Source organism: Oreochromis niloticus, linkage group LG15 (genome assembly GCF_001858045.2).
Source record: "Oreochromis niloticus isolate F11D_XX linkage group LG15, O_niloticus_UMD_NMBU, whole genome shotgun sequence".
In the NCBI taxonomy this organism is placed as follows: domain Eukaryota; kingdom Metazoa; phylum Chordata; class Actinopteri; order Cichliformes; family Cichlidae; genus Oreochromis; species Oreochromis niloticus.
This window is the reverse complement of record NC_031980.2, coordinates 854,655-881,751: the sequence shown is the minus strand read 5'-3', so window position 1 is coordinate 881,751 and position 27,097 is coordinate 854,655. Positions and strand designations below refer to the sequence as shown.

The 27,097-nt window shown below is 43.5% G+C and overlaps 1 protein-coding gene across 6 annotated transcripts in view; it reads right to left on the bottom strand.

The window, feature by feature from the left end:
• The window catches only part of cdc42bpab (CDC42 binding protein kinase alpha (DMPK-like) b), a 65,830-nt gene that overhangs the window by 23,755 nt on the left and 14,978 nt on the right, over positions 1–27,097 (bottom strand). For all 6 annotated transcript variants that reach the window (XR_002058847.2, XR_002058846.2, XM_005449867.4 and 3 more), the window contains 4 exons: positions 13,799–13,890; positions 9,278–9,361; positions 8,076–8,171; positions 7,286–7,434 (listed from right to left, as the gene is read on the bottom strand). Coding sequence is in view for 4 of the 6 variants with exons in the window: in XM_005449867.4 (XP_005449924.1) it covers positions 7,286–7,434; positions 8,076–8,171; positions 9,278–9,361; positions 13,799–13,890 (421 nt within the window). In the remaining 2 variants the exon portion in view is untranslated. The remainder of the gene's footprint in view (positions 1–7,285; positions 7,435–8,075; positions 8,172–9,277; positions 9,362–13,798; positions 13,891–27,097) is intronic.

Sequence of the window (27,097 nt, the reverse complement as noted above, 5' to 3'; positions counted from 1 at the left end):
TTTCTGTCTGCCAGCTACAACGACTCGTCACTCCTCGACTACTTTCCACCGTTTCATCCGCTAATTCAAGTCTTTTAAAACTAAATGACCAGCAGGGGTCATTTTAATAATTATCCATTTTATTGTTTGCACTCAATAATGTGAATAAGCTGAGAAAGCTTTATGAAGATTTAATTATTTTAAGCTTTTGTTTCAGTTCTAAAGACGCGATAACACGCAGCACCCCTCACCCCAGCCCCAGAGGACCGCACTGTTAATTTAGAGTCATCATTTCATTATTTATGTTTTGCATGATTTCTTATGCATGGACACATGACCTGATCTTCTCGTCTGTTTTACTAAGCAAAGAGAATTTATAAATGATCCCAAGTGTTTCAGCCTAAACCGTCACCTGTCTTTGTGCAGCTTTCAAAGCCTGACGTACAGCACACACATGTTTTTATCCATTATCTATCTATTGCATGTTTAAAAGTTTATTGTTGGTTGCCAAGCTGTACTTTCCCCACGTGGGCCAAAAGGAATTATTTTAAAGAGGAAAAACATGCACGAATATTTTCTGTGCTGTGCATCCATATAAAATCCTGAGTGTTCAGAGTGTTTCTAGGCCCAGGTCTCCACCGAGCATGTGTCACAGTATGTTCAACAGGTGCTCACTGACAGGTGGCTCAGGCTGCAGCCTGGTGTAGCATAGACCTGTGTCCACAGAGGGTACCCACATGAGTAACTGTGTGTGGATGTTGCATTCAGGAGCATAATAGTCAGAATACATACTAAACAACCCCAAAGACACTGGCTCGGACTGGTATGAAACAGAGGCATAACTGGAGCTACATTATGGGTAAAAACAGAGTCTGTCCTTGTCTGACCATTCGGGTGATTTCGCCTGAGGGCTGACCCTGGGGTCTCTTATCAACACACCGAACCCTGACACGCCTGAATACACACAGCACACAGGCCACATAAAAACCTCTTTAACGAGCGTCCAAAGGAACACGTGAGGACCTTAAACGCAGCAACGCACAAATGTGACGGCGAGTAAAAGATGATAAACTCTGCAGTCACCGACACACTTGATGTAACAGGTTACAGAACTGAGCTATTTCTGCGCAGTGATGAGAGCGTAGCTCTGCTTAAAATAATAAATCTAATGTCCAAAACAAGCACACACAGCCACCCTCCCTCTCTCAAACTCAAGCACAAACACAGGCAACACTGACACTAATGAGAAGAGGAATGAGAGCATGTGTAAATTAAAAATCCTCAAAAACACAGACCAGGCTGCCTGCTTTTAGCTCCTCATCAGTCAGTGTTGTTTCCTAATATCTGTGACTCCAAATTTCACATTATATGCGTCCGCATTTCTCCATTTGATTTTAACGAACCCTAACCAAAAGCTGCATCCAATAAAACACTTGGATCACAGAAAGTCCAGCTGATAATACAGCAGCCAGCAGGTAACATGACTCTGTAAAACCATCATTTGTTTTCAGATAAAAACTTCAGGGCCGAATGAAAACAGATGAAATGTCTCTTTAAGTACTCAAAGACACGACAATATGTTTCTTTTATGTTTCTGTGATGCTTCTGTCTTCAGATAGAGGTACTTTTCCAGAAGTAATAATGGTCCCAGCTTATGGAGCAGGAGCAGGGGGGAGGGTTAGCCATCTCTCCTCTTCAGAGACAACACTAAATCACCAACCTATAAAACTGTGCATTAAAGGAATATCTGCACATGTGTGACTGGTATAGACACATAAAGTTGGGCTACAAAACACATAAAAACTGACACATAATTTGACCAAATTGCAGCTCGCTGCGAGGCTAAGTGAGACTTCTGTCTTTGCGGAGCCTCAGAGATGAGTTCCAGATCGCACATCGTTTTCCAAAGTGGATCCTGTACAGTTCTGGATGAAAACCACATTGGATACCCAAGTGCATACATTCATGCAACCAGTCTGGAATAACATGAGCTTGGCATGCAGAAACACCCACAAGCAACTGACAAGAACAAGACCCAAAGTCATCGAAGAGCATAAAAATCATCCTGATCTCTCAGCATTGTTACGCCTGTAAAGAAGATTCATCTTGGACAACACTGAGCATCACTGCTATGAACCTTCACCTGAACTCTGACAAACTGAAACTGAGGGAACAACAAACCTCAGCATGATCGCTGAAAAAAATACAGCACTTTAAATTAATTACACATATATTAAAGTCAGAGGGAGAATAATATAAGGGTTGGCTTACATTATTAGTGGATATCAATCAGTGGCAGATATATATTGGCATGAGTATATATGTTCCCCACAGCAGCAGCATCATAGAAGATGGTGGTGGTATTTAAGAGAGAGAGACCCCAATACATGTTAGGATAATCATTTCTATAATATTATAATACTTGTGTTCTCAACTCTCTCAGCATTTGGGTTTTGTAAGATGAACATGAAACAATTGTATAATCATCGATTACCTGAAATAACTAACTAACGCTTTTTCAGTAGTTTTTAACTTGATAAATATATAATTGTCCACTTAACTGAGTAACCAGCGACCATTCGAGTGGGACCCTTTCACACTGTGTAGACCGGACAAATCATGAATGACACCTACAAGTATTGGACCAGACTGCTCGCACGTGGCTCTGTAGGGAGGGGGAGGGTGTGTGTCTGTGTGTGTTTGTTGTGTTTGTTGTGTTTGCGCAGGTGTTTCAGCTGCTGGAAGGCCCTAATCTGCTTCAGCGATTTCTGTTCTGCCAAAGAGCAGACAGCATGGTTCGACCCCTGTCGTGCTGTGCCTGTGCACAAATGTGCACAAATGTATTTGCATGGTAGACAAAGTGTCATGGTGGGGTGAGGAATGGTGGATTCAGCTGCTAATCAATAGATCCAAAAAGCTACATTTACCCACTTCTTTCTCTCCTGTAAGGAACCATTGCCCAGCCCCCCCCGGACGTTTGCCCTTTAGTCTCTCTCTGAGTGTTTTGATGAAGGCACCAGTGGTCAGAACAGCCACATTAATGTTCCCAGTCAATGCACGCACACACTCTCAAAGCCTAACAATAACATGCTCACTCCACTCATAGACAAACCACAGGAACCATTAACACTAGGCTAATGCTAGGCTAGGCAAGTTAGCACAGCTAATTGGGCTACTGTGTCACTGGGCTCCTGAGGTCTTAAGAAGAAGCGCAGAGACGGGAATAGAGGAAGGTAATCTCTTTTAAAACCACAGAATCCATCTGTGAGGGCCATCTGGACGCCACCTCGTAATACACACCCCCATACATACACACAATGTGGCCTGCACCAGCTCTGTAGACTGCAAGGACAAGACATGTCCACATGGCTCCAGCCAAGCATTGTTAGCCACCGGTTCAAAGAACTGCTGCCTTTGTGACTTCTGGCATCACATGACACTGCCAACAAAGGAGAAGAATCAAAGGCTCCCACACACTGCAGGCCTGCTGCTTTACCTACTTACCTATTGTCATATGATACACACACACACACACACACACACACACACACACACACACACCCCCACCCTGTTGTAAATGTACTGAAAATATTCTCCTAATCGTCACTTCCATCAAATTACATACATAATTTCCCGCAGGGATCAATAAAGTATTCTGATTCTGACATTCAGCCTCACCAGCTCCATGCAAGACGTCAACCATATCTGCAACAATGTGAAGGAAGCTACTTGTAACTTATTAGAAGGTGTTTATAAGAGCTCTGTTCTCTTGGAGCCCTCAGCTGTGAGAAACGCATGGCCCTCATCAATAGTAAAACACATTAAAGGCTGCAATCAATCTGGCAACACACACACACACACACACACACTTCCTTCTACAACATTCAGTGCACCAGACCCACCCAAGACAGGAGTTACCGTCACACCTTTAACTAATGTTTCTATGTGAGACTATGATAACATCAAATGTGTGCGTTCCTCTGTTCAGCCATACACAAATGTACACACGCACTCACACACTGGTATCCCTCTACACCAGCCCCCATCTCAGTCCTCACTATCAGAATCCCCCTTGCCCCACACACACACACACACAGACACAGACACACACACACACACACACACACACACACACACACACACACACAGTGTGCGAGGCAGACAGATGTGGTGCTCGGCAGCACAAAGCCATGCTGAGCTGGGCTACTGAAACATTTGTCCAGGCCCTCTGGGAGCCACAGATCACTGACCACTGAATAAATTGTCTTCTTTTGCATCTGACTTCCACACGCTGTCCCTCGTGGGACTCAGCTGAAGGGGACAGAAGGTTGACCTCGAGGCTCTTTGCGCTCCGTTCCTTTCATGTCGGCTCTTTTTAACTGCATTAGTGTCAACGAGGCTGCAAATATTCTTTTTAAAAGAGTGGCGCTTTCAGCATAACACTCGAGCAGAATATTAAAGCATAGACTAAAATGCTACAAGCTAATAACGTTAGCTGTAAATGATTTATATAAGGATTGTGTTCAGTGCTCTATTTTTAATCGTGCAAACTACAAAATAAAACTCCAGCGTAAACATCTCATAATCCACACTTTGTCTTTTATTTCAGTGTGCTATAATTTTATTATTATTGTGGATTGCAGAGCGAGTAAAAATGCATGAAAACTGATGACATCACCTGTCATCCCGACAGAAACACTGATTAGTTTTCAACAAGGACAGAGGTCAGTGAGCTGTGGATAACACCACTATATTATTTTCCTTTATTTTTACTTGAAACTTTGTTTAATAGGAGCATCAATAGTAGTAAACATATGAGGCCTGTGCATCTGTGGTCTTGGTGCAGACCTGATAATGGGTCACTTGAGATTTGGAGTGGGACCTCAAATTTTCCCAGCAGAAATTGGCGTCACAGAGAAAAAGTGAGGAAATGAGCGCTGCACAGAGCGACAGTCTGCCCGCTTATATTTCCTAACAGTGGCTTCATTATGCGTTTAGTGCAACTGAAACTGAGTCATGAATAGAGGGTGGACTTTAAAAACAGACATGTAATCCTTTAAATGACACGTTAATACACGGCCCTAAACTTGCATATAGGAAAGGGAAACAAACCAAACTGGTACATGCAAATGGTCAGCAGGATAAACACACCCTGATGTGTGTGCACCCAAACATACAGAGCTCATCAGATGGGACTGCTCAGCAGGACACACCCTCCTCTGGGGACCTGTCTGGCTGTCCCCACCCTCTACAAAGCAACCATACAAAAATCTCCCCGGAGACTCTGGAAGGGAGAGCAGGAGGAGGAGCTGGGGGGGTTGGTACGCACACACACCACGCCCCCACCCACACACCTCCCATACCCCATCATTATTGTCCCAACGAGTCCACAAGGGGACTAGAAGAGAAACAGTGCTGTCCCCTCCTCCCCGTCCCCGTCCCCCCCCCCAGATAGCACCGTGCAATTAGTGGCTCGCCACTCTTGTCTCCGTGAACAGACTCGCTGGCTTTCATCCTTAGAAAATGTCTATATACATGTCTCCATAAGTGCACTGGCTCTCCCAGAGTGTGTGTTTGCTGTGGTGTATTAGAGATCTGAGAAACTACAGGCACACCCAAAATACCGAACGCCGCGACCCTCCCTTCTACATCCATCTCTCATCTTTCCCTCCGTCTATCCATCATTCCCTTGCTCCCTAAACTAAACTGCTGTGACGAGCCCCTGGCGAAAGCGACACTGTAATTATGTTAACATGCCAATGTGACTGCTTCCTGTCTGGAAGAACTGTATATCCTGCTCCCAAGGGCATCCTCCTATTGGCTGAAAAGCTCTTTTGGCACCTACTTCAGAGAGAAGAACGCTTTCTCGTGCTGTGCCCTCTAAACAATGTGCTTTTAGGTGGTTTATTTTTCAGTCTTTGAAATGAGTGAGAGGAAAGTGTCTCCAACTTGTAGCAGGATTGGACTAAAATGATACGACAGCTAAAGACACTGCACAGCCTGGCGCTGGAGAAGAGGTCGGGCCAGGTATGTCCCATGTAAGCTACACTGCACCGCAACTCCCAGCCAAACGTTGTAACATTGCTCTAAGTCAGGGGTGGGCAACTCCAGGCCTCGAGGGCCGGTGTCCTGCAGGTTTTAGACGTGTCAGCTTTTTTAAATGGCTAAACGACCTCCTCAACATGTCTTGAAGTTCTCCAGAGGCCTGGTAATGAACTCATCATGTGATTCAGGGTGAGACCTAACACCGGCCCTCGAGGCCTGGAGTTGCCCACCCCTGCTCTAGGTGCTAGCTACAGCTGCTAATAGAGTGAAAGGGTCCTTCGACCTTTGTATTTTGAGCAACTCTTGAGGCAAACAGCGTGCTTTTTAACAGCTCAAAGTGCCGCTCTTTTTTAAAATGAGCCTCTGTCATTTGGTGCTGAGCACAGATTACAGATTTTATTTTATTTTAAAGAGTGGCCCCGCTTTGTTGCCAGATACTTGCAACAAATTAATGTACAATCGTCCATCTCTTGTTTCAAAAAGAGGAAAAACACCTAAACTTTTAAAGGTTCATTTAAAAATAAATGGTCAGAGGGGCAGTCGTGTATATTTTTAAGACTTGGGGAAAAAAAACTCTGCAAACAAAGGAGCATCACCAGATGAACGCTTTATAGTGCCAGATACCTTATAGCTGAAAGTATTTGACATGTGGATGTAAACATGTAATCGCACTGCTCTCCCAATCCAATTAAAACTTTTGCACATGCAATCAGTTGTTTGTTCTTTTCTCTGCTGCTTGTGTGATATATTAATAGCCTCGTTTGCAGCATTTTCATTGTGAAGTTTAGATATTGTGCAAGCTGCGAGCTTCTTTAAAGTAACTGGAATCACAGCTTCCCACAGTATTTCATTAAGCCACTGTGAGTGTTTTCACTTCTAGCAATGAGCGATTACTTAACGTGGAGCTATTGTGCCATTTTCAGCTCCTTATATTTATTCTTAAACTGTAATATTCATCCTACACTGGGCCTTGGTGTCTGTCAAACTTTAGCTCATCTACCTTCACCATCGCTGCCCCTGTCAGGCCAGCTTTCTTCCAGCTTTAAATCAAGCAAATTAGCTTACAGTTATTTTCTAAAGCACTGACCTGACATCAAACATCAAGAATTAAATAATTTGCTTTTATTCATTTTCATTGAGCAAAAGTAAATCCTCACACAGCACGAATGATGCGTCCATCATCAGGACTTCTTGCTCAGTCCTGCCCAAATATAATTACAATATTTCCTGATGTGCCCAAACACCTTTCCCCGCCTCTCACCTGTGGACGTAGTGTAGCTGATGAACCGAGTCGATGGCCAGCACCATCTCAGCCAGGTAGAACTTGGCCATCTCCTCCGGCAGCCGGTCCTCAAACTTGCTGAGCAGAGTCAGCAGGTCACCGCCGACATAGTAGTCCATCACCAGGTACTACAGAGACGCCAAAGTGTCAGACAGAAGCACAACGACAGACAGCAGAAACTGTACAGCACTGCTTAGAGCCAAACTAATACAGAGCAGCCTTTTTTGAAACAACAAGAACAAAGCTGCAAGAAATGAATCTACAATCGTACATCTCTTCTTTCAAAAAGAGGGAAAACACCTAAATGATGCAACTTTTACAGGTTCATTTAAAAATAAATGGTCAGAGGGGCAGTCGTGTATATTTTTAAGACTTGGGCAGTGTTCAGGCTAAAACATTTGTTTTGAGAATGTGGGAAATGGAATGACAACCAGTTGTGGCATTTAAACTCAGGGTCGTGGAGAGAAGTCAGGTTAATTTGAGAACGACTGCCTGGAGCAGCCAATGGGAGTGTGAAGCAGTCTGACCAATCAGCTAGCTCCAAAATCATTCCTTCAGGCTTTTAGGTCAGTGTTTTTTGACCGCGTTGACTTCTGTTGCTACAAGGCTAAGTTATGTTGGGCTTACTGGTAAAAGGTGAATGCACCAGCCACCATGTGGCGGTAGCACTGTTGTCTAAAAAATGAAACGTAGGCTTGAAGAACAAAAAGGGAGAGCAGCTATTATTAGGGGAAGTTATCTGATCTAACACAGACGTATACAGACGTACCAGATTATTGTCATCCTGGAAGGCGTAGTGCAGGGTGGTGATCCACTGGCAGTCCCCATTCACCAACACATCCCGCTCCTCCCGGAAACATGCCGTCTGGCGAGAGATACAACACCCCATAAATGTCACACGTACTGGAAACTATGTGAGGTCAAAGGTCTCCTATGCAAGCGTGTGCTTAAAGCTGGGAGCATGTTAGCAACTCGCCTTTGGACAACAGGGCTCGCGTAAAATCTCCCCGAGCTGCTGCTAAACACATGAAATCAGCCAAGTTTACTGTCGTTTATAAATCAGCCCCATTTCGTTTGCTTCAGGAAACGCTGACAGAGTTGGACGCGAGTAGCTGAATAAAGCCAGAATTTCAAATTTAAGAAAAATATGATAAGACTGCTCGCCTCCACTTAGCTCACTGAACACTGGAATGTAGGTTTACAAAAAGTAGACGTCACTACTGTATAATGCAGGTGGAGGAGGCTCCATTAGGCAATCAGACAGGTTGTCTGGACATAAATCCATCTGACGACATTTGGAGGTTTAGTTATTCGGGAATAACCTGATTTCTTAAGCCTAATCCATCTTGCCCACCTACAATATACCCAGAGCCACATGTGAAATCTGATCAAATCAAACTGTTTTGGGTTTTTATAAAAAGCTCCACACATCTACACAAACATAAAAAAAAGAACATTTTCATGTTTTAAACACACCCCGACCTCTCAGTGATCTTTCAATCTCAGCAGTCTGACTAAAAAAGAAACTGAAACCGTTCAGGCCGTCTGAACCGCCGCCTTCAAAAAAGAAGACCTAAAATAAAAGACAAATCAGGCCAGACCACAGCATGCTCAGCGTGCATGTCTGCGTGTTGCTTTACGTCCTCTCCTACACCCAGGCATTTGCACACGCACGCGCGCACACACACACACACACACACACACACACACACACACACACACACACACACACACGTTTTGGTTTGTGACGTTTGAGGCATGGAGACTGAAGACTCAGGGGACGGACAAGAATGTGAGACTGTCGGGAGAGGTCGATGAGAAAAACATGCAACAACAAGCTCTGCAAGAACTCGCAAGTGAAGGCCTGTTCTGTGCATAGACAGGCACTTTGTGTTTTTAAATGAGTGATCAATATTTATTAATATTGTGTGTATATATAAACTTTCCCCTGGAGTAACAAAAGATACTCACCTCTGCTCGCTTCAGCATCTCCCACTTGTTGAGAATCTTCATTGCAAAAACTTTGTCAGTGTTTTTCACTTTTACCACTGCAACCTGCAAAAAGAAAAAAGAAAGCTGTTATGAGAGTGAATTTAATACTTGGTGTGACGGCGAGGCTGATGACGAACGAAAGCCATTTACAAAGATCCATCCATTTATTATCTGAGCCTCGAAGCAACAGGAAAAAGAGCAGGATGTGGATGCACAAGAATCATTTTTCAGTGATCATACTAACACAGACACACAAAACAGCAATCAAACAGATGTGAATAAACAGTTCAGACGTTAAGGAAAAATGTAGTCTAATTACATTAAATGATCTAGATCAGAGTCCATGAGTATGGAGACTGAGTTCAAAGAAAAAAGAGGAAGAGCTCGAGAATCAAGTCAAACAGTCGCACGTAGGGAAAAGGAAAAGAGAGAAGAGAAGCACGGGAAGGAATAATCATGCAACACTGGATAAAAAAAGAATAGATCCAATATGGACCAGGAAGCGGTGAGTGGGAAAACAAAAAGGTGGAGGGGAATGAGACGGGACCAGGAAGGGAAAATAAAGCATTGAGGGTACGGCGGAAGAACCAGCAGCGTGGGGGGAGGGGGCAGGAAGTGACCGCAGACACTACCACGCAGCTTTAGGCTGAGCGAGAACACACACGTGTGGACCACAGACTTGCACAGCTGGACACTCGAATGTTTAATATGATCAAAAATGTAAAAAATTGTCTCATCAGCTGTTTGAGTCCCTGTGATTTGTAAACAGGCAGTGATGTGATACTGATTATCAGAGCTAGCACCATACAGAGCCTGGTTAATAACCAGGCTCTGTATGTAAAGTAAATAAAACTAAGGTTTTATGTTCTCTTCTGTATAATACTCGTAATGCTATCAAGTATCAATATTTCCCAAAGTACTGTGTCAAAGATGGGGAAAACCCCAGCACAGCGTCAGCTGGACTTTTCATGTTCCCCCTTTACTGAAGCGGACCGCTCAGCTTTGCAGCTTCTCACAGACCTTGGACCGTCTTAACAGCATTAACAATGGCCAACTTTTCCCTGAGTGATAATTGCTAAACACTGCTCTGACAAACTTGCCCCGGCCTTTACATTTTGCCAAAAAAAGGAGCTGTGCAGGCAGCTGTGCAAAGTACTGCGAGGTGACAGCCAAAACGCATGTTCATGCAAATTTATGTCCCTGCTAATTTCTCTCCTGCTTTACTGGCCCACAAAAGGAAAGAAGAACATTTGCTTTGGCCTCATTGACCAAATTCAAGACTAAAAACTAATTCCACACTGAAATAAACCTAAATGTAAAAAAAAAAAATCTTAAGAAAATTATAAAAGCAGAAAAAATACAGACAGAGACAAAGATGCAGAAAAACAGTGAAACAAACAAAGTCAGTCTATGCAACAGAGGGGTCTGCAGTCTATTAAATTAACCAGGGGAATGCTACTAATGCAATACAACGATAACATTCCTGCAGTGTTTGGATTTCCCCGAGTGATCCCTCACCAGAGGAGAGGAGGGGACTGCAGGAGGAGGACAGGAGGACGGGGGGAGTGCATTTTTCTGGCAACGTCGAGCTGTTTTTGTCCTCTTCTCCATCTCTCCTTTCTGTTCTCTCAATTTCTTTCTTCATCGTGTCCTCCCTGCCCTGCGTTTATGACTTCACTCCCCCCGTTAGCGCCGTCTTCACAATTAGTTTATCAGTAAGGACCGGACCAGAGCAGGTAACTTCATTACTCCACAGACCGAGTAATTACAAGTGAAACTTTGGCGAAATAACAACCGACGCTGTATTTACAAGCATGCGGGCTGCTGACTGGTGACTCAGTGTGACAAGCAGTTCAGAAATGTATAGCACTGACTGGCAGCCAGCGAGTCCAAGGAAAACATGGTGTTTACAGCAAACGAGGTCTTCCAACCTCATCTCAGGCACTAACTACACCAGACAGAGCAGCTCTTGGCCCTTTGTGCTGACGAAGACTCATCCCAGTCCCTAATGGGAGCATCCTCACAGGCAGCAGGCCAGTACAAACTGGTCCATTCATCAGGCAAACTCCACGGCGTCACGCATCTGCGCCACCCCTCTGCCTGCTGCTGACAATGGGAGGATGAAATCAAAACATCCTGTGTGTTCTCCTGACCGCCTCTCTGGTAACTGTACTCTGCTTCCTGTGTCTGCTATCACCATCACCACTCTGTGCTTAAAAAATAAAATAAAATAAAGATGGCTCAAAAATCCTAAACAGTTATATGTGATCTGGAACGTAGTCGTAACTATGAGCCACCATTTTTACAGCTGCTTCCAGCGTAGTTACATACATAAAAAAGTAGATCCAGTCCAGTGTAATCCATCTTTGATATTAGCAATGGACCAAAAAAAGTACATTTTTCAGCACTACTAACAGGTGTGTCTTCTTTCTGCAGCTTCCTCATTCACAGGAGTCACCACAGAGGCAGCTCCACAGGGTTAACAGGCAGGAGGGGACGTGTCCACCAGAACTGACCAGGTGAGCTTGTATTTATGAGGCAAATGTGTAAAACACGACGCCGTGCTGAGGCCTTTACACTTAGGTGAAATGTGTTTATTGGCATCAGGGATGTTAACGGTTAGCCAACGAGGTGTTTGAACGTTGGGGCCCCAACTGGAAATACTAGTCTGTTGAACTAATCATTCATATATTATTAACGCATAATGACAGTTAAGTTTTGGGTCACCCCTATTTTCCGAGAAAATGCAAACAATAATGCTTCACACATTCAACCTGCAAGGGACAGAGGGTAGCTGCATAACCAAACCAAGCTGACACTGTGCTTGTTTTAGAAGGCGGCACGTAGCAGCATTTTAAATAGATTTTTATTTGTGAATAATTACGAGTCTAAAAATGGCTCCTAAAAACATGCAACAACCGTATGGACAGTTTTCACCATTTTCCCACTCACCCTACTTCCTCTGAAGGACATTCATTTCTGCCACTCGTATGTGCAGCCTGGTTCATCTGGTCACTACGCAGAGCTCGTGATCATAGGAACAGACTGACCGGCTGATCAGCAGCATTGCTTTTACACTCTTCACCACAACAGACCATTTCACCAGTCAGTATATATCACTAATGATGTGATCTGATCACCCTCACTAACCTCTGGTGCACACCCAGTCATTTTGTTCTTGAAGCCTGAAACTGCTCAGCTCAGAAAAGAGAAACAAGAGTCACTATCAGACGTCCAAAGGGGGAAAGAGTTAACGAGTAATGTGGTGCATTTCAAACTGTTTTGCAGCTCCCTTTATCAGGTCACAATTACAGTTATTCTTGACCCGGGGGCATTGGAAATAGAAGCCAGCTTCAAATGAAAGGCTTGTTTCCTTCTCTAGTTGACAAAAATAAAGCGCCTGGTCACAGTTTGATAAAATAAGGTATATTTTTATGAGCTGATTAAATAGTAGAGCCACGGGACAATCACGATGTCTCCCAAGCTAATTTAATTTTTCTGACACGCAACACCCGTAAAAACAGATGTGGTTTAGTGAAAAGGCCGCTGGAAAGTTACCACGAGGTAGCTCCATTCAGGGGTCAGGCAACATCACTGAACACAAGCCCGAAACACAGAGACACACAGCGTCACGTGACTCCCATATTCACACAGCAGCACTCCTACCAGCAGCTCAAGTAAGCACGCCTGCATGTGATGTTGGTACTGCTATATGCTGCCAGGTGTGCCCGCTTCCAGACCGACTGACATTTCTCTCTCCGTCTCGTTCCGTGTATCAGAGCGTCTTCAAAGGAATTCCCCAGCTTGTTTCAACAGATTTTGGATAACAATGCCAGATATGAATTGTCTGCAAGCTTGAAGCAGGGCTTACGACGATCATATCGAGGCTTCTCGTAGAAAAAGAAAAGGTCTGAGCAGCATTGTCAACTGTCAGATTCCATATACGAGCTTACGTTATGCAACACAGTCATCTGTCCCTTCAACATTCCCCAGCTTTGACATCATTACCTGAAACCCAGTGACAAATGCATTCCAACTTCCCTGCGGGCACACATAAAAGAAGGAGGAAAAAATAACAAAGAAAAAATGTTTTAATAAATAAACCCTCAGTGGACGGCTCCTCTGAACTCCACTTCATTTTCTGTTCACAGGTTCAGCGTGAGCAAAGCTTCAAAAAGCTCAGCTCGTGCTGCAAGTAGAGTCATGCTCATGTGGCAGACCAATGCGACGCGCTGCTGTTGGAATGCAGCAGAAAGAATTCAAGGTTGAAACGCCACAACACTCTCAGCTCGCATAACACGGGTATTAAGAGAGAACGGCCATTTGTTAAGAAATACTGTCTGTTAATCACGTCGTCTCTGCTTCAGGGAAGACGCACTGTGTCACAATGATCATGTGACCAATTAGAGCAGAGCCCATTACAGGTAAAGGGAGAGAATCCATCTGCAGGTTTGTGGACTGCTGCAATGGTTTGAGTGTGAAATAAAAATAAGGTGTTACCTCTCCAAAGGCTCCTCGTCCAATCACTTTAAGGATCTCAAAGTCTTCCTTGTGCAGGCGCATCTGCTTCACTTTGGATGTGAAGGGTTTGGCTGAAGAGAGAAAGAAGACAGAGGTCAAGTCAGAAACTTAAAAAAAAAAAAGAAGAAGAAGAATTTCTCTGGATAACATTCTGCTGCAAGCTTTTCAATTTTGCTCTGTACAGATGTCGAGCTCCTCCTAAAAGTAATGAAAGTAAATGGCACTCCCAATGTGGCATTCAAAGCAGCAAATAAACAGCTAGCCATTTATAACACAGTATAACATAATCTAACAATGTGGATGATGAAGACTGTCAAAGCATTTTATAGCCAAGGCCACTTTTTCATGGTCATTGTGCAGTAAAGAAAACGTCAGTCTGGTTTTCCGTTTCTAAATGACGTCACTAACAACCTTTGGTGCTCAAAGCGGGAACGTCTACATACTTCTGTCTGAGCCTCAAATGACCCACGCTTGTGTTCGTAATGTCATAACCCGCAAGAAACAGCCATTACATTCCCATGTATAAGGCCCCATGTTCCTCTAAATTAACTTTAATAAAGTGTTGGTGACCACCTGGTCTTTCTAGCAGATGACAGCGGATCCAGATAGGCTGACCGATAACGCTGGCTATTGTTAGGTTTGCAGTTACGGTTCCTGGTTTGGGAGGAGCTGCAAGGGGTCTGTAAGGGCTGCTGACGTCCTCTCACAAAGCTAGACAGATTCCATCTAAGGCCCACAAAGTCAGCGTTTCCCTCATTTGTGGAAGGCTATTCAACCACTTCCTGGTTTACATGATCTCAGCATGCCAAGGATAACCTGGATAAGCTCAAAGTTCACCAAGGTCAGGATATTAGTTTCAGTGATGGCTTTCTGAAAAAGTTGATAGATATATAATCAGAATTATTTGTGCCTGTTTTTCAACAGTGCTTGAGCAGTTTTATTAGCCACATTTAGCGTGGCTAGCATACATCCAAGTAGGCGTTCAAACACGAGCACATGTTTGATGTTTACATACAGTCACACTCTCGGTTAACAAAAGACTAAATCTCCATCTAATGTAGAGCGGGCTTGTGTCAGACAGACCGAGAGTAACTTTAACTGTAACTTTACAGAACCTCCAGTGTTGAGGAGAAAAAAAGGACCTTCTCCCACTGAGAGACGGGGAAATGCCTGCCGATATAAAACAAACAGGTCACTCATAGCTCAACAATCTCTCGCTCTCAGTTTTCCTCACACTCCCTCCCAACTCCGCCGACAGCTGGCCTGCTGTGACCGCAGGGCAGAGAGAAAGCGAGGGCCTGAGTAGTCTTGGCACACATTTCCACAAACCTAAAACACACAAGCAACCCGGCGGTGACACTGTGTGAGGCTGGGAAATACATGTTTAATCATATCATTAATTTTCCTGCAGCATAAGTCGACCAGAAGCACTGAAGCCATGTCTAGTGGTTGACCAACCATGATATATTTGGAGTCAGGAGCCAGCTTTCAGAAAGCAGCCAGGGAAATGCGACAAGTCTGCAGAAACGATGACAAACAAGGCTGCGACACAGCCGAATAGTTCTTTCTCACAGAGCGCTCTTGTGCGCCCTTGCTTCACTTTTTCATGTGTTATCTAACCTCCTGACAGAGCCAGCGCCAACACAAATAAAAAGCCAAGAACTCAATACACGGCTAGAAACAACATATCCAGGCAACAGCTACGTCTGCGTATCCCACATGTGTGCAGCTACACTGTACCCACGTCGTCTAAAGGTGCCGCACTCTGACGACTCAGTGCTCTGCAGAAAGAGCCTGTACATAGCAAACCCCACTCAATGTGTTTGTGTGTTCACAACAGGCAGGCGGTGGCATCCCACTTCCTCAGGAGATGCTCCGGCAAACCACATGACCAACTGACTGAAGTCACATGTCACCAGAAAAAACATGAAATAAAAACATACAGCGAGTTTTTGACCATCAGATTATTTTACTATTAATTTTGACCATCAGCATTCTGGCAGGTTCTCGTGTTAGAGGGTTAAATCAGTGAAACAAAAACTGAAACGAGCATCTCCACTCTGGAGACTGACTGGACCTAAAGTGAATTCATGCAAAATAGAAATGAATAAAGAAACAATAGAAAAATTAGAAAATACAAAACTACTCTCAATGTTCTAATTATTTTCTAACTAATGTCAAAGCTCCATGTGCATGCACACACACAGCAGAGCAGCCAGCAGTCACTGTAGGAGAAACACTGGTATGTGAGAGCATTCATCCAAACCAAGTTTGAGGCAGTTCACATGAGCGGTGATTGAAATGAGTGAAGTAGAGTTCACAGCTCATACGACAGGATTTATTTAAGATATGATGTCCAGCTATGTGACAATTTAAATCGTGCCCTGTGCAAGTGTCACTGTGTGACACACCAATCAGTGAATGTGTTTTATTGTGTTTTGGGATTGCCACCACACTCTGACAGTCACCATCACTTGGCTCAGGGCTGATGGTAATTTTGCTGTGTACAGCAAATTCTGTGGTTTCAGCTGCCAAACACCATTTTACCCTGTACCTAACCATGTGGCACGTTTGCCACGGTTAAGATAACATCTTGCTATGAAATTAGGGATGCAACGATACCAATTTTTTCAAACCGATCCGATACCGATACTTGGATCTGAGTACTTGCCGATACCGAGTACAAAATCCGATACTTCTACCACACACAAGTTAAACTTAACCAGTAGTAAAGAAACGACCCCAGACAACTCTTTAACACAAACGAAACGTTTACTGAACGTAAGGGCAGAGACAAATACTGTACAACACATCCCTTTTTTAAACTCAAATGATATTCCAATTCCTTAACCAAATGAAATACACTGTATAAATGAAATAATTCCCTTTCAAATTATATTAAACAACCCAACTTATGTTATCACCTTTTGGTAAGTTACTCACTAATATACACTCCAAAACACGTTATATAAATCCACTAAACATACAATATTCACACATGGGCCCCACACACACTCACATTCACACTTGTTGCAGGCCTGTTTGCTGCTCACGCTGGACGATGGAGAAAAATCCTCTTCTCCCCAGTAAGAGCACAAAAGTCTGACTTACAGTTCCGTTGCTCGGTAGGTCGCCGTTCACCAGTCCCACACTAAATCCACTCCCTGCGGACCCGATGCTGTCTCTGCTACAGCACGTTAGCCCGTCACTGTCCAGCTCTCCGACAGTCCATAGCGGCTGCCTCCGTGGTGCAGCCAAGCAGTCCGGGCTAGCCTTTAGCCTCGGCGATCGTAGCTGGAAACACAGTTTTCCACGGTGGTGCGACCGTTGAAACAAAAAGTCACTTCACCCACACTCTGTTGCGAAGCTCCCACACGGTTAGCTTTCTAGTTACACACTCTTTTGTGCTAGTTAACCTCAGTAAAACTAGCCGAGTCTCTCACTTTGGTTCAGCTAACCTCGTGCATCTCTCCATGCCGTTCTCTTCTCCTCCTCCATTGCAACAGATACACAGGTCCCGTTTTATGCTACCTTCACGGGCCTCCAGAAAATTAGAACTCTGAACAATATTTTAACTCCCTTCAGAGTTACATACCATAAAATAATACTTTATGATTAACATAACAGTTTGATTGCTCTAATTACCTGTATTTACCTTGTGACATATTACAGGGCAAATTAAATTCAGGGTACAGTTACATCACATAAATGTGAAAACATTATGTTACCGTGGCGTTCAAGTCCATGGGAATTATGAGTATCTACTCCCAAATTCGGGCTACATTAGTATCGGTTCATGGTATCGGTTAACTTTTACGAGTACGAGTACGCACACATTTTACAGTATCGGCCCCGATACCCGATACCAGTATCGGTATCGGTGCATCCCTATATGAAATCCCACCGGATTCATTTTAATTCCTGTATCAAAGGTAAACAACCATGCCTGAGCAGCAAACAATTATAAAGCGATGAAATCCATTTGATACGGTGTTTTTCTCTTTACTGGTAAAACGCAGTGGGAGGATCCAGAACTGCTTTTACACTGTAAAGACAAAAGAACTTCATATTCAGAGTTTGACATGCATAAATTGTTTCTAACTGGATTCTAACATAAATGTTGACGGTCGAATCAGCTGTCCACGTGCTCAGCAGCAGCTCTCTGACGCCACACAACTGAAATTCGCCTCCATAAAAGCTCAAATCCAGATGAGTTTGTGATATTTTCCTGAGGACATCAGGGGGATTTGACAGTAATGTCCCAGCTCACTATGATAAACTCACAGCCTTTCAAACTTCCTGTATCCAAATACATTTCCTGATCAACTCCAAAAATTAAATCAGATTTTGGGCCAATCCAGCTCTCTAGTAAAGTTGTTCATGGCACAAAAATCAAACCAGTCACATAATCTCTGAAACCAACAGTGATGTGTACTGAAATTCTTCACAGCAGTTTCAATAGACGCAGCTATCTCAAGAGGCAGACTGCTGGTTCAACATAGTGGACACAAATGGGCCCCCTGCCTATGAACACAGGGGGTCTAATGAGACCTGATGTCAGACACCACATGTAGCTTACGTTACTCTGCCATACTGACTGTACTACCTAGTAGGATGACCACACCATTTGTCACCCGCCTTGCTTCCTCACCACATCTACCTTCTCCAAGTTGACCTGAGGAGGTAGAGTGGGAGGCTGTGGACTGTATGGACTCTATTACATATAATACAGCAAAAGGCTAAAAGTAAATTCTGGCTGCACTCTACAAGTAAAAGCTAACATGGTGGCAGGCCGTAGAGTAAGGGGAAGAGTCACGCCAGCTGAGAAGGAGAAAACACTGATTAGTAGCTGCACGCTGACTCAGGAGCTCCACTGAAGCAGCCACATGAGATATGGCTTTCATCTGTGAGCCAGGAGCCCACAGGCACCGTCCACAACAAAGCAAAGCTGCAAACTCGGACACAAATATGTGCACGCAGACACACACAGAGCGAGGGCAAATTCCTTGCATCTACATCTGACACATAATTGCTGACTCCGTCTCGCTTTGGCCTTGGCAGAAACTTTACAGCCAAACATATTTCACACATCGCTTTTCTGAACAGGAATTAAACAGAAGATTAAAAATCATTGGGCGCCACTTGAAAAGCAGATGGTTTATTGGTGAAAGGGCCAGATATGATTGTGTAACACTTGTCTATAATTTACACATCCGTCATAAGTTTGAGTGTTTTGGAAATAAGAGACAAATAAGGGCCATTTTAGAGACCCTCCCCAGTCTTCTGACTGGCTGCCCCTCGTTGCCAAAAACTTCTGTCATGGGGGGGGTCGGTCTCTCTCTCACTCTGATTGCACTCACTCATTTACACGGGGATCAGTTTTTCTATAGATTCATGCAGATCAATAAAAGACATGCCACATGCTTAAAAAAAACAACAAAAAAAACAAACAAACAAACAAACAAACAAACAAACACATACCATAAAGTATGATCATACAACCCAACTCACTAGCAAAGTAGAGACATTAAAACATAGCAACCGTTGCTATGACAAGGTGTGGTAGGAATCCATTGCAACACTGCGAAGGTAACCATCCAAGCCTCCAAGCCTTAGCATGACTGGAGCCGTTTTGCAATGTGTAGCTGAGCCAAGATATTAAAAAAAAAAAAAAAGACATGTCAGTGTCATAAAATTGTCCTGCATGAAGACACTGAGGCGCAGACAAACAAAGTACAATGAAAGATAAATATACATATAAAATACACACACACGATTTAGTAGAAAGTCTTAGGATGCAGCGAAACTGGAAAAACACGAGTGACGCCACCTAATCCACACAGCCAGACTGGTTTAGCCCAAAATGCTGAGTGCTTATCGGGCCCATCTTGTTCCAAAACCACAAGATAAGTCAGTGCTGGTTTGTGTGAAAATCACTGTTTAAAAAAGTCGATTGTGTTCACTTAGCAGCTGTCCCCCAAAAAATGATGGACTGAGAAGACAGACGACAGCACAGACCTCCACACAATACCTCCAGGCTGTGTTCAAGAGAACCTGGATGGTTCTGATAGAAAATAAGCCAACCTATGAATAAAATGATGCAAATATTTCCACTAAAGTCATATTTTCCTCCAGACTGCGACTCAGAGCTGCATACATGGGGACAAAGATTTAGACGTATGTCGCTCATACATTACGCAGGCAGCTTCAAATCTACACAAACTCTGAGTCTCGCCTTTTTAAGACTTCCATTGTAAAGGCATGTAAAGATTACACTGGCAACAGTCACAAAATATATTTTATGCCAATAAAGTTGGATAAGATCAAACTCAGATAAGTGAAGGGAAAGAAAAGACGACATGCAGGCAGAAGGAAAATGTAACGACAGGCTGCAGTGCTTTATAAACACGGAGAGTGAAAAGAGGAGTGCATCACAGAAAGTCTCACAGCAGCTTACACCAGGACAACTAAGTGATGGTTCAGGATTACCTGATCCGGCTCCAACTATAAACTTTATCAAAAGGAATGTTTTTAAAAGCACGGAGGACGTCTGTCTCCCAAACTGGGAGCTGGTTCCACAGGAGAGAGGGCTGATAGCTGGGAACTCGGTCTTCCATTCTACTTTTGGAAACTGAGAACCACAAGTGAGCCTCCAGTGCTCGGTAAGTGTGACACTATGAATTCATAAGAATATGACGGAGCCTAATTATTCAAGGCGAAGAATTTGATATTCAAGTATGGAAAGCCAATTGACAGGAAGGATGAATTCTAAAGAGTATGGAAGGTAACTGTAGGATAAAAACATGAATAAAGACAGAACAGAATGGAAACATTAAGACAACATTAAGTTCAGCTTGTAAGAGTAAGTGAGGCTGGCAGCTCTGGGGAAAAAAACAAAAAACAAAAAAAACAGTGTGTGGGGAGAGAGCCAGAAAAGGCATCCCAGCCACAGGCAGCGGCTGAGCCAGTTACAGTAAGTGTCCAAACCTTGCACCCGCGACGTGCTCCAATCCCATCCCCAACCCCGGAGTGGGATTGGAGGGACATCTGGAAGCCATAATAAGTGATGTAATGACACAAAAATGCAGCTTGCAAGAGAGACAGGGGAGACAAATGAAGAGAGGGGAAGAGAGGCCTTTCATTATCTGACGTGAAGAAGGAGAACGGCATGGACAAAGAAGAGCAGATGGCTTTTCCTTCCATCTGACCAAAGTAGGGCTGTGCGATATGACCAAAATCTCATATGCCGATACGAGACATTTATCGTCCTGACAACGATATAAATCACAAACATTTTACATTTTCTGTAAATTCTGTGGACTTCGGGCAGCTCGACTTGCGTGAAGTGTTTTCAGCTGGGTGTCGTGTAACTGGAGTCGAGTGTTATATAAGTTGAAACGGCCGCAATTTTCTTTGTGAGTATTTATTACACGGTGTGCTGCGGGGAAAAGCCTGTTCTAAGCTTTATTTTTTTAGCACCTGACGGCTATTTTTAGCTTCTTGTCCGTAAACACTCTGCATACTCTTTCACGTGATTCAGTTTATTTTGAAAAATCTCAACAGGATCTTCAGCTTTATTGTGAAAGGTTTATGTGGAAAATAAACAAGCGGACGGCGGAGCCACGCGATGGTTTTACTGTCGTTGTTGCTAACGACAACGCATAAAAACAGTTGCTTGTCGCTAGTGTGGTTATATTAAATATAAGAGAAAGAGAGAACTTTAAGAAATTCTACAGTGACCAAAACGATAAAAAATATTGCCGTAAACAGTTTATTTTGCAACACCACGAAACAAACGATAGCGTGATATGAAACGATAGACGTTTTCATATCATCATCCGATATATACCGTTATATCGAACAGCCCGAGACCAAAGTGAGCTTGTTGGAGAGACAAACTAACCATATCTCATAAACAAGCCAGGAGTCTTCATAGACTGTGGAAAGAAACAAGGGTAAACTAATATGAACAGGCCTGAAATTGTGATTCAGACGTTTGAACACTGCTGCACCATTATGGTTTATTTTTATCCTTATTTGTTAACATTTCAGAAAAGATATACAGTTAGGGGAATAATTATTTAATCCCTTGATGAATCTCCAAGTTTGCTCAATTAACAGTCTCTAATTTGTAATGGTAGTCCATGTCCGGCTCACAGATTGTGATTTGTTCGCCACAGGCAGTCAATCCGTCAGTCACTGAGCTGGCTGTTTGTATAAAGCACCTCGTGGCCCAATGCACTTTCCTCTCTTCCAAGGTGTGATCATTTGGACATGGAAGAACTAAAATGACCATCAGTAGTCCTCGGTCTGGAGGTCTGTGCGGGATCTTGTGTCATGGGCTGAGGATGATCATGAGAAAGGTGGTTCAGCCCAAAAGTAGGCGGGAGGAGCTTGTTAATGATGCGATTTGTGAACATCCGAAAGATTTAGCAAAGACTTAGGACAAAGTGCTGTGTATGAAACCAAAATCTAGCATCAACGCGACCAGCTGCGTTTGGAGGAAGAGAAATGCTAAGTGTTACCCAGCTCTGCCTCTAACATGACTGGGATCACTGCCTGCAGGGATAAGGATCACTAAACACGGAGCTGGCTATTTTTCATACAGGTCATCTAATATACCAGCTTGCAGTTAAACATGGTCACTGTTTTTTCTAAATTACTGACATGAATATGACCTCTTAGATCCATGATGTCAGCAGAATCCCACCCGCTCTCCTGTATCATCTTCCTGCTTCTGCTACCTTCTGTCCTTGGAATGAGGTCATAAAGCCGTCATTCCCAAACAAGGTGTAATCGGCTTCTCTGTTTAAAAGTTTCCAGGTAACAACATGAAGAATGAGATATTCATCCTCTATTTTTCTAAAAATAGGGCCATTATAAACCGTTCCACACCCATCATGCCCTATTTTATATAAATAAATACAAGGCTTTGGTCCCCTACAAATAACAGCTGCCTGATTACAAAAGTACTTCCCAGTTAAATGAAGGCTGAATAAATACTATTAAGTGAGGGCTATATAAATAGTACAGCAAGGTCATCAAAGGAAAAATGAAAGCTGTGTGATTCTAATAACCTAGTCCTTAAAAGGAAAAGTGACTCGGTGCCAGAGGCACTTCAAAAACCAACTCTTAGCAATTTAACTGCAAGTAGCTTAAAAACATCCAGTAAATTACACAAATTACAGATGGAAACAGAACCAGGCCCCTTTATGTCACAACCAGAGGCTCCCCCAACAGATGTGCTGCCAGGCACAACCTGCCCCGACAAAAGGTTTGTGTGTCCATGCAAAGTACTCACAGGTGATGTCATGAGGCACTGAAAGAAGCCAAGAAAACAGATTTTGCAACATATGATGCATGTTAGCTGCCATGGATGTGGGCCTACGCCACTAAGTCAATCACAAGAACCAGAAACCTAAAAAGGAAAACTAGGGGTCGCTTCCATAACACATTAACAAGCCTTTAAGCATTAAATTGTATTTAATACTAGTGTGCACACCAGCGACACCAGCATTGCCAGTGGTGTCTGTCTGCACAACCCTCCCCACTCCCACAGCCAACCTCAAATTCCACTCCATGTCGTTTTCCCTTCCCTGCCATCCTGACCAGTTTCTTTTCCTTCCCATGCCTTCATCTCTACCAACATATAAGCTCTCCTGGTCTTTTCCATCTGCTTTTCCTGCTCCGTCACACTAATAAGAGGGCGGGAATGGTCAAAGGCCTTAAACTAAACAATCTGTGCCCCACAGCATTAAACACACAAACAGGATGTTCCCAAAATATTAAAAAACCTCAAACACCAAAGAAAAGCAGAGGGCAGGGCTTGACAAAACAATAGATCAGATCTAGTGTGTGTTACAGCTCAGAGACTGGTGCAGTGAGCATACACCCAGGCCAGGCGATGTGAGAAAAGCGGCCTTGGAGGGGCTGGGCTACATCACTTTCTGCTGGCTATACAGGAAGTTTTCACAGGACTTCAAAGAGGTCTCCAAACCAGCACATCGACCTGTTCAACCCACACCGCAAACAAGTCGATTTACACAATTCTGTGTCAACACAGCGTTCCGATACCATCTGCAGATAAAGAGCCAATATGAAAGGAGCCTGCCAGGCTGTGTTACCCAGCTTGGCCGGCTCTCCTTACTGTCTGCCGCTCTGCTGGTGGTGGAAGCACCAGGTGCTGCATTGTTCCTCTGCATGGTGTTGATAGTGCACATTGATAACACAACAGGTTTTCAAGCACAGTGGTGTGCAATTCAAGTCACACATACAGTCTTGATCATCTTACAACATATAATAACTAAATTGATGCTTAAGATGCAGTGGAAATCAAGGCCACCAGTACGACTGGTAGAGATGCACCGATTGACCTGCAAGGGACAGGAACTGGATGATTTCCAGCATTCTAATCCCAGACTGGAATCTTGTCGGTCAAATTCCCATGTCTGATTGCAGGCTGGTCCGTTCCATTCATGAGGAACATGCACACTCACAGCAACATGCTAATATCTAATTAGCATAAAAACCCCTCACTGTGAGCGAAAACACAAAGTTTGCCAAAGAATAAACAGTGCTGGGACCACAAAACTAATCAGACACCTCAATCAACCTCACTGATCTGAACACGGACATTTTGAAGAAGCTAACAAAGGGAAAGTGTCTAAAGCTCAGAGCTAGCTACAAGCTAGCAGCTTCGGTATAATCAAAGGAGCAAAGCAGTTACAAAGAAAACTGAAAAAGACAAAAGCGTGATGCCTATAAGATACTGGAGAATGATACTTAACTTTTGTTATGTTATATTAATCTGTTACACCTGCAATGAAATAAAACTTTCATGTGCTTTTATCAAGTGAAGACGACTAAAATTTAAACATTTGTTTAGAGGTGGGGCCTTGTTAGCCGTGAATAAAAGAGTAAATAACTGTTATTAAAGTTTTAATGAAGATGGGGAGAGAGAAGGATAGCAAGACTTTGGTTAAATCAGGTGGTTGAAAGGTACACCCAGTTTTATATTTAAAAAGGTCAATGCCTGGCATGTCTGTCTCCTTTTGCCAGGACAATCAGCTGTAACAGACTTACAAATACATAATATGTGATGTTTGCTCCGAACACATCTCTGTGTTGGAAAGAGGTGGATGACGTTACCAGAGAAACCGTGACAGCTGTATGAATCTTCTGCTTTTACTGCCAGCACAAGACTCGTTTCTCAGTCCAAGGAACAAATGACTTTATGGCAGCCTCTTAGCGCCTTTACAGGCCAGAGCTCCCACAGATGCCGGGCATGTGCTGTGGGAGTGTTCTGCAACACAGGCGAGTTTTTCCAATATTGTGTGCATAAAAATTCCAGTTGGCACAGCGTGCACGCAACAATGTAACTAGACTGGGCTAGACTGGGATATGGCATCAAGTTCCAGCAGCAGTTCATAAATTTCAACATCAGTTAAATTAAAGTCATCAGACACTTAAACAAAAGCAAGAATTTATTGCCAGTGGTGTTCCAGCACCAACATGTCACAACACACTGACAGATATTACAGCACACATTTCCTATTGCCTTTTCTGGGCTCATCCTCTCGCTGACTTTTCCCCCCCTTTCAGACGTCGGCAGCTTGTGGAAAAGAAGGGGGGGGGTTCAGTGCTACAGTCACTGGTAAAACAACCCAGCACTGACACTGCACCATTTAAGGCTTTGATTCCCGATGGGACCACCCATACTATAAATGGATCCACCCAAATGGATTAAGGCACCCACTTGTTTGTGCATTTCCTAAGAGCTCTAAATCAACAGCCAAGTGGCTGACAATGATGAGAGTATTTAGATGGCTCTGCTGCAGAGTGAGAGAGACTTTCAAGTCACAGGTAAAGAGAAGTCAACCATTTAAAAAAGCATGCTTAGTAAGAAGATACAGGGGAAGAGTAAAAGGAGGGAATGCGGGGAATGCTTCCACTGCCATCAACCCAAGAGCCATTTGATCTACAGACGACGTAAGGTCTTTTCTCCTTAGCACCAAAGAGCCTGAACACATCTTAATGCTATGTATGTATCATGATGCAGGTAACCCAAGATCCCTTTCATGCGCTGCAACCCTGCCCAGGTAGGCATGTTCAAGCTCACGCTGACAGGAAGAACCTGAAGCTGCAGCCACGAGAAGAAAAATAGTGACAATACCATAGAAAAAAAGCAGGCAAAAATGAAATCTGTTGTCATGGCGGAAAACCTGCCCCAACATCCTCTTGGACATCTCTAGGCATCCTCTGAATCAGTATTTGGAGAAACCATCAGACTGTGCATGAATCAATCTTCCAAGCTAACCACATTTTACCAAACCTCGCTGAAATTTAGCACCAAAGCTAAATGAATCAGCTCTCAATGGAAGCAAACAGAAATGAACTATTGCTCCACTAGACCAAACTTTTCTACAACCATTCTCTTTTTTTCATGGTTTTGTAGAAAGGACAACTCATGAAATCACTGCCAAAACCACAATGACTGAGATAGTCCATATATTTATATGGGTCATTCTGTCCTCCTCCCTCTGCTACCACAGTGGATTCATCACTACAAAAGATATTTGCAACAATTTACAAGATTCTGTCAAATCTGAAGCTACATAATGATCGCTTTCATTTTAGATTGTTACAATGCTCAAACCAACATGAGCCCAAGAAATGTAGCAACACAGCAACAGCTGAAAAGACTTTAACATGTTTCAAGCTCGTTCAACAAAGGACTCTGCAGTACATCTGCATCGTCCCCCAGTGGTGCTAGTTTCTGTCATTATGCAAAAGTACTGTTTAAAGGTTGGGGAAACCTGCAGTCAGCTGAGACTGAAGAAGTCACCTAGATGATGATGATGAAACGTTTCTCCCACTGAAACGTCCAGATGAACAGAATTGACCCGGGGGGGGGGGGGGCCTCACCTGGATGACTGAGCATGCATCAAGTCATTCTCAGTCATCATTTCTTTATCTAATCTCGAGATACGTCGTCAAAACCAGAAAGGTTTTGTTTCACTTGGAGTCCAGCAGACAAAGAAAATGAGACGATAGTTGATCCCTCAGTGAGAGCCAAAATAGCCCCTAATTCAAGAACGCTTTAGTTAGTGTGCCCCGTCTTGTCTGTGCACCTCATTGGACCATCTGAGAAAGCAACACAAACTGATAAAATCTCAAGGATCGTTGCATAACCAGTGGGCCTCCTGTTTGTGCATCTAGTTCACACCAAAGCAAAATCCAAAAATACAGTTTACAAAGTAAGTTATTGCTAGTACCCTA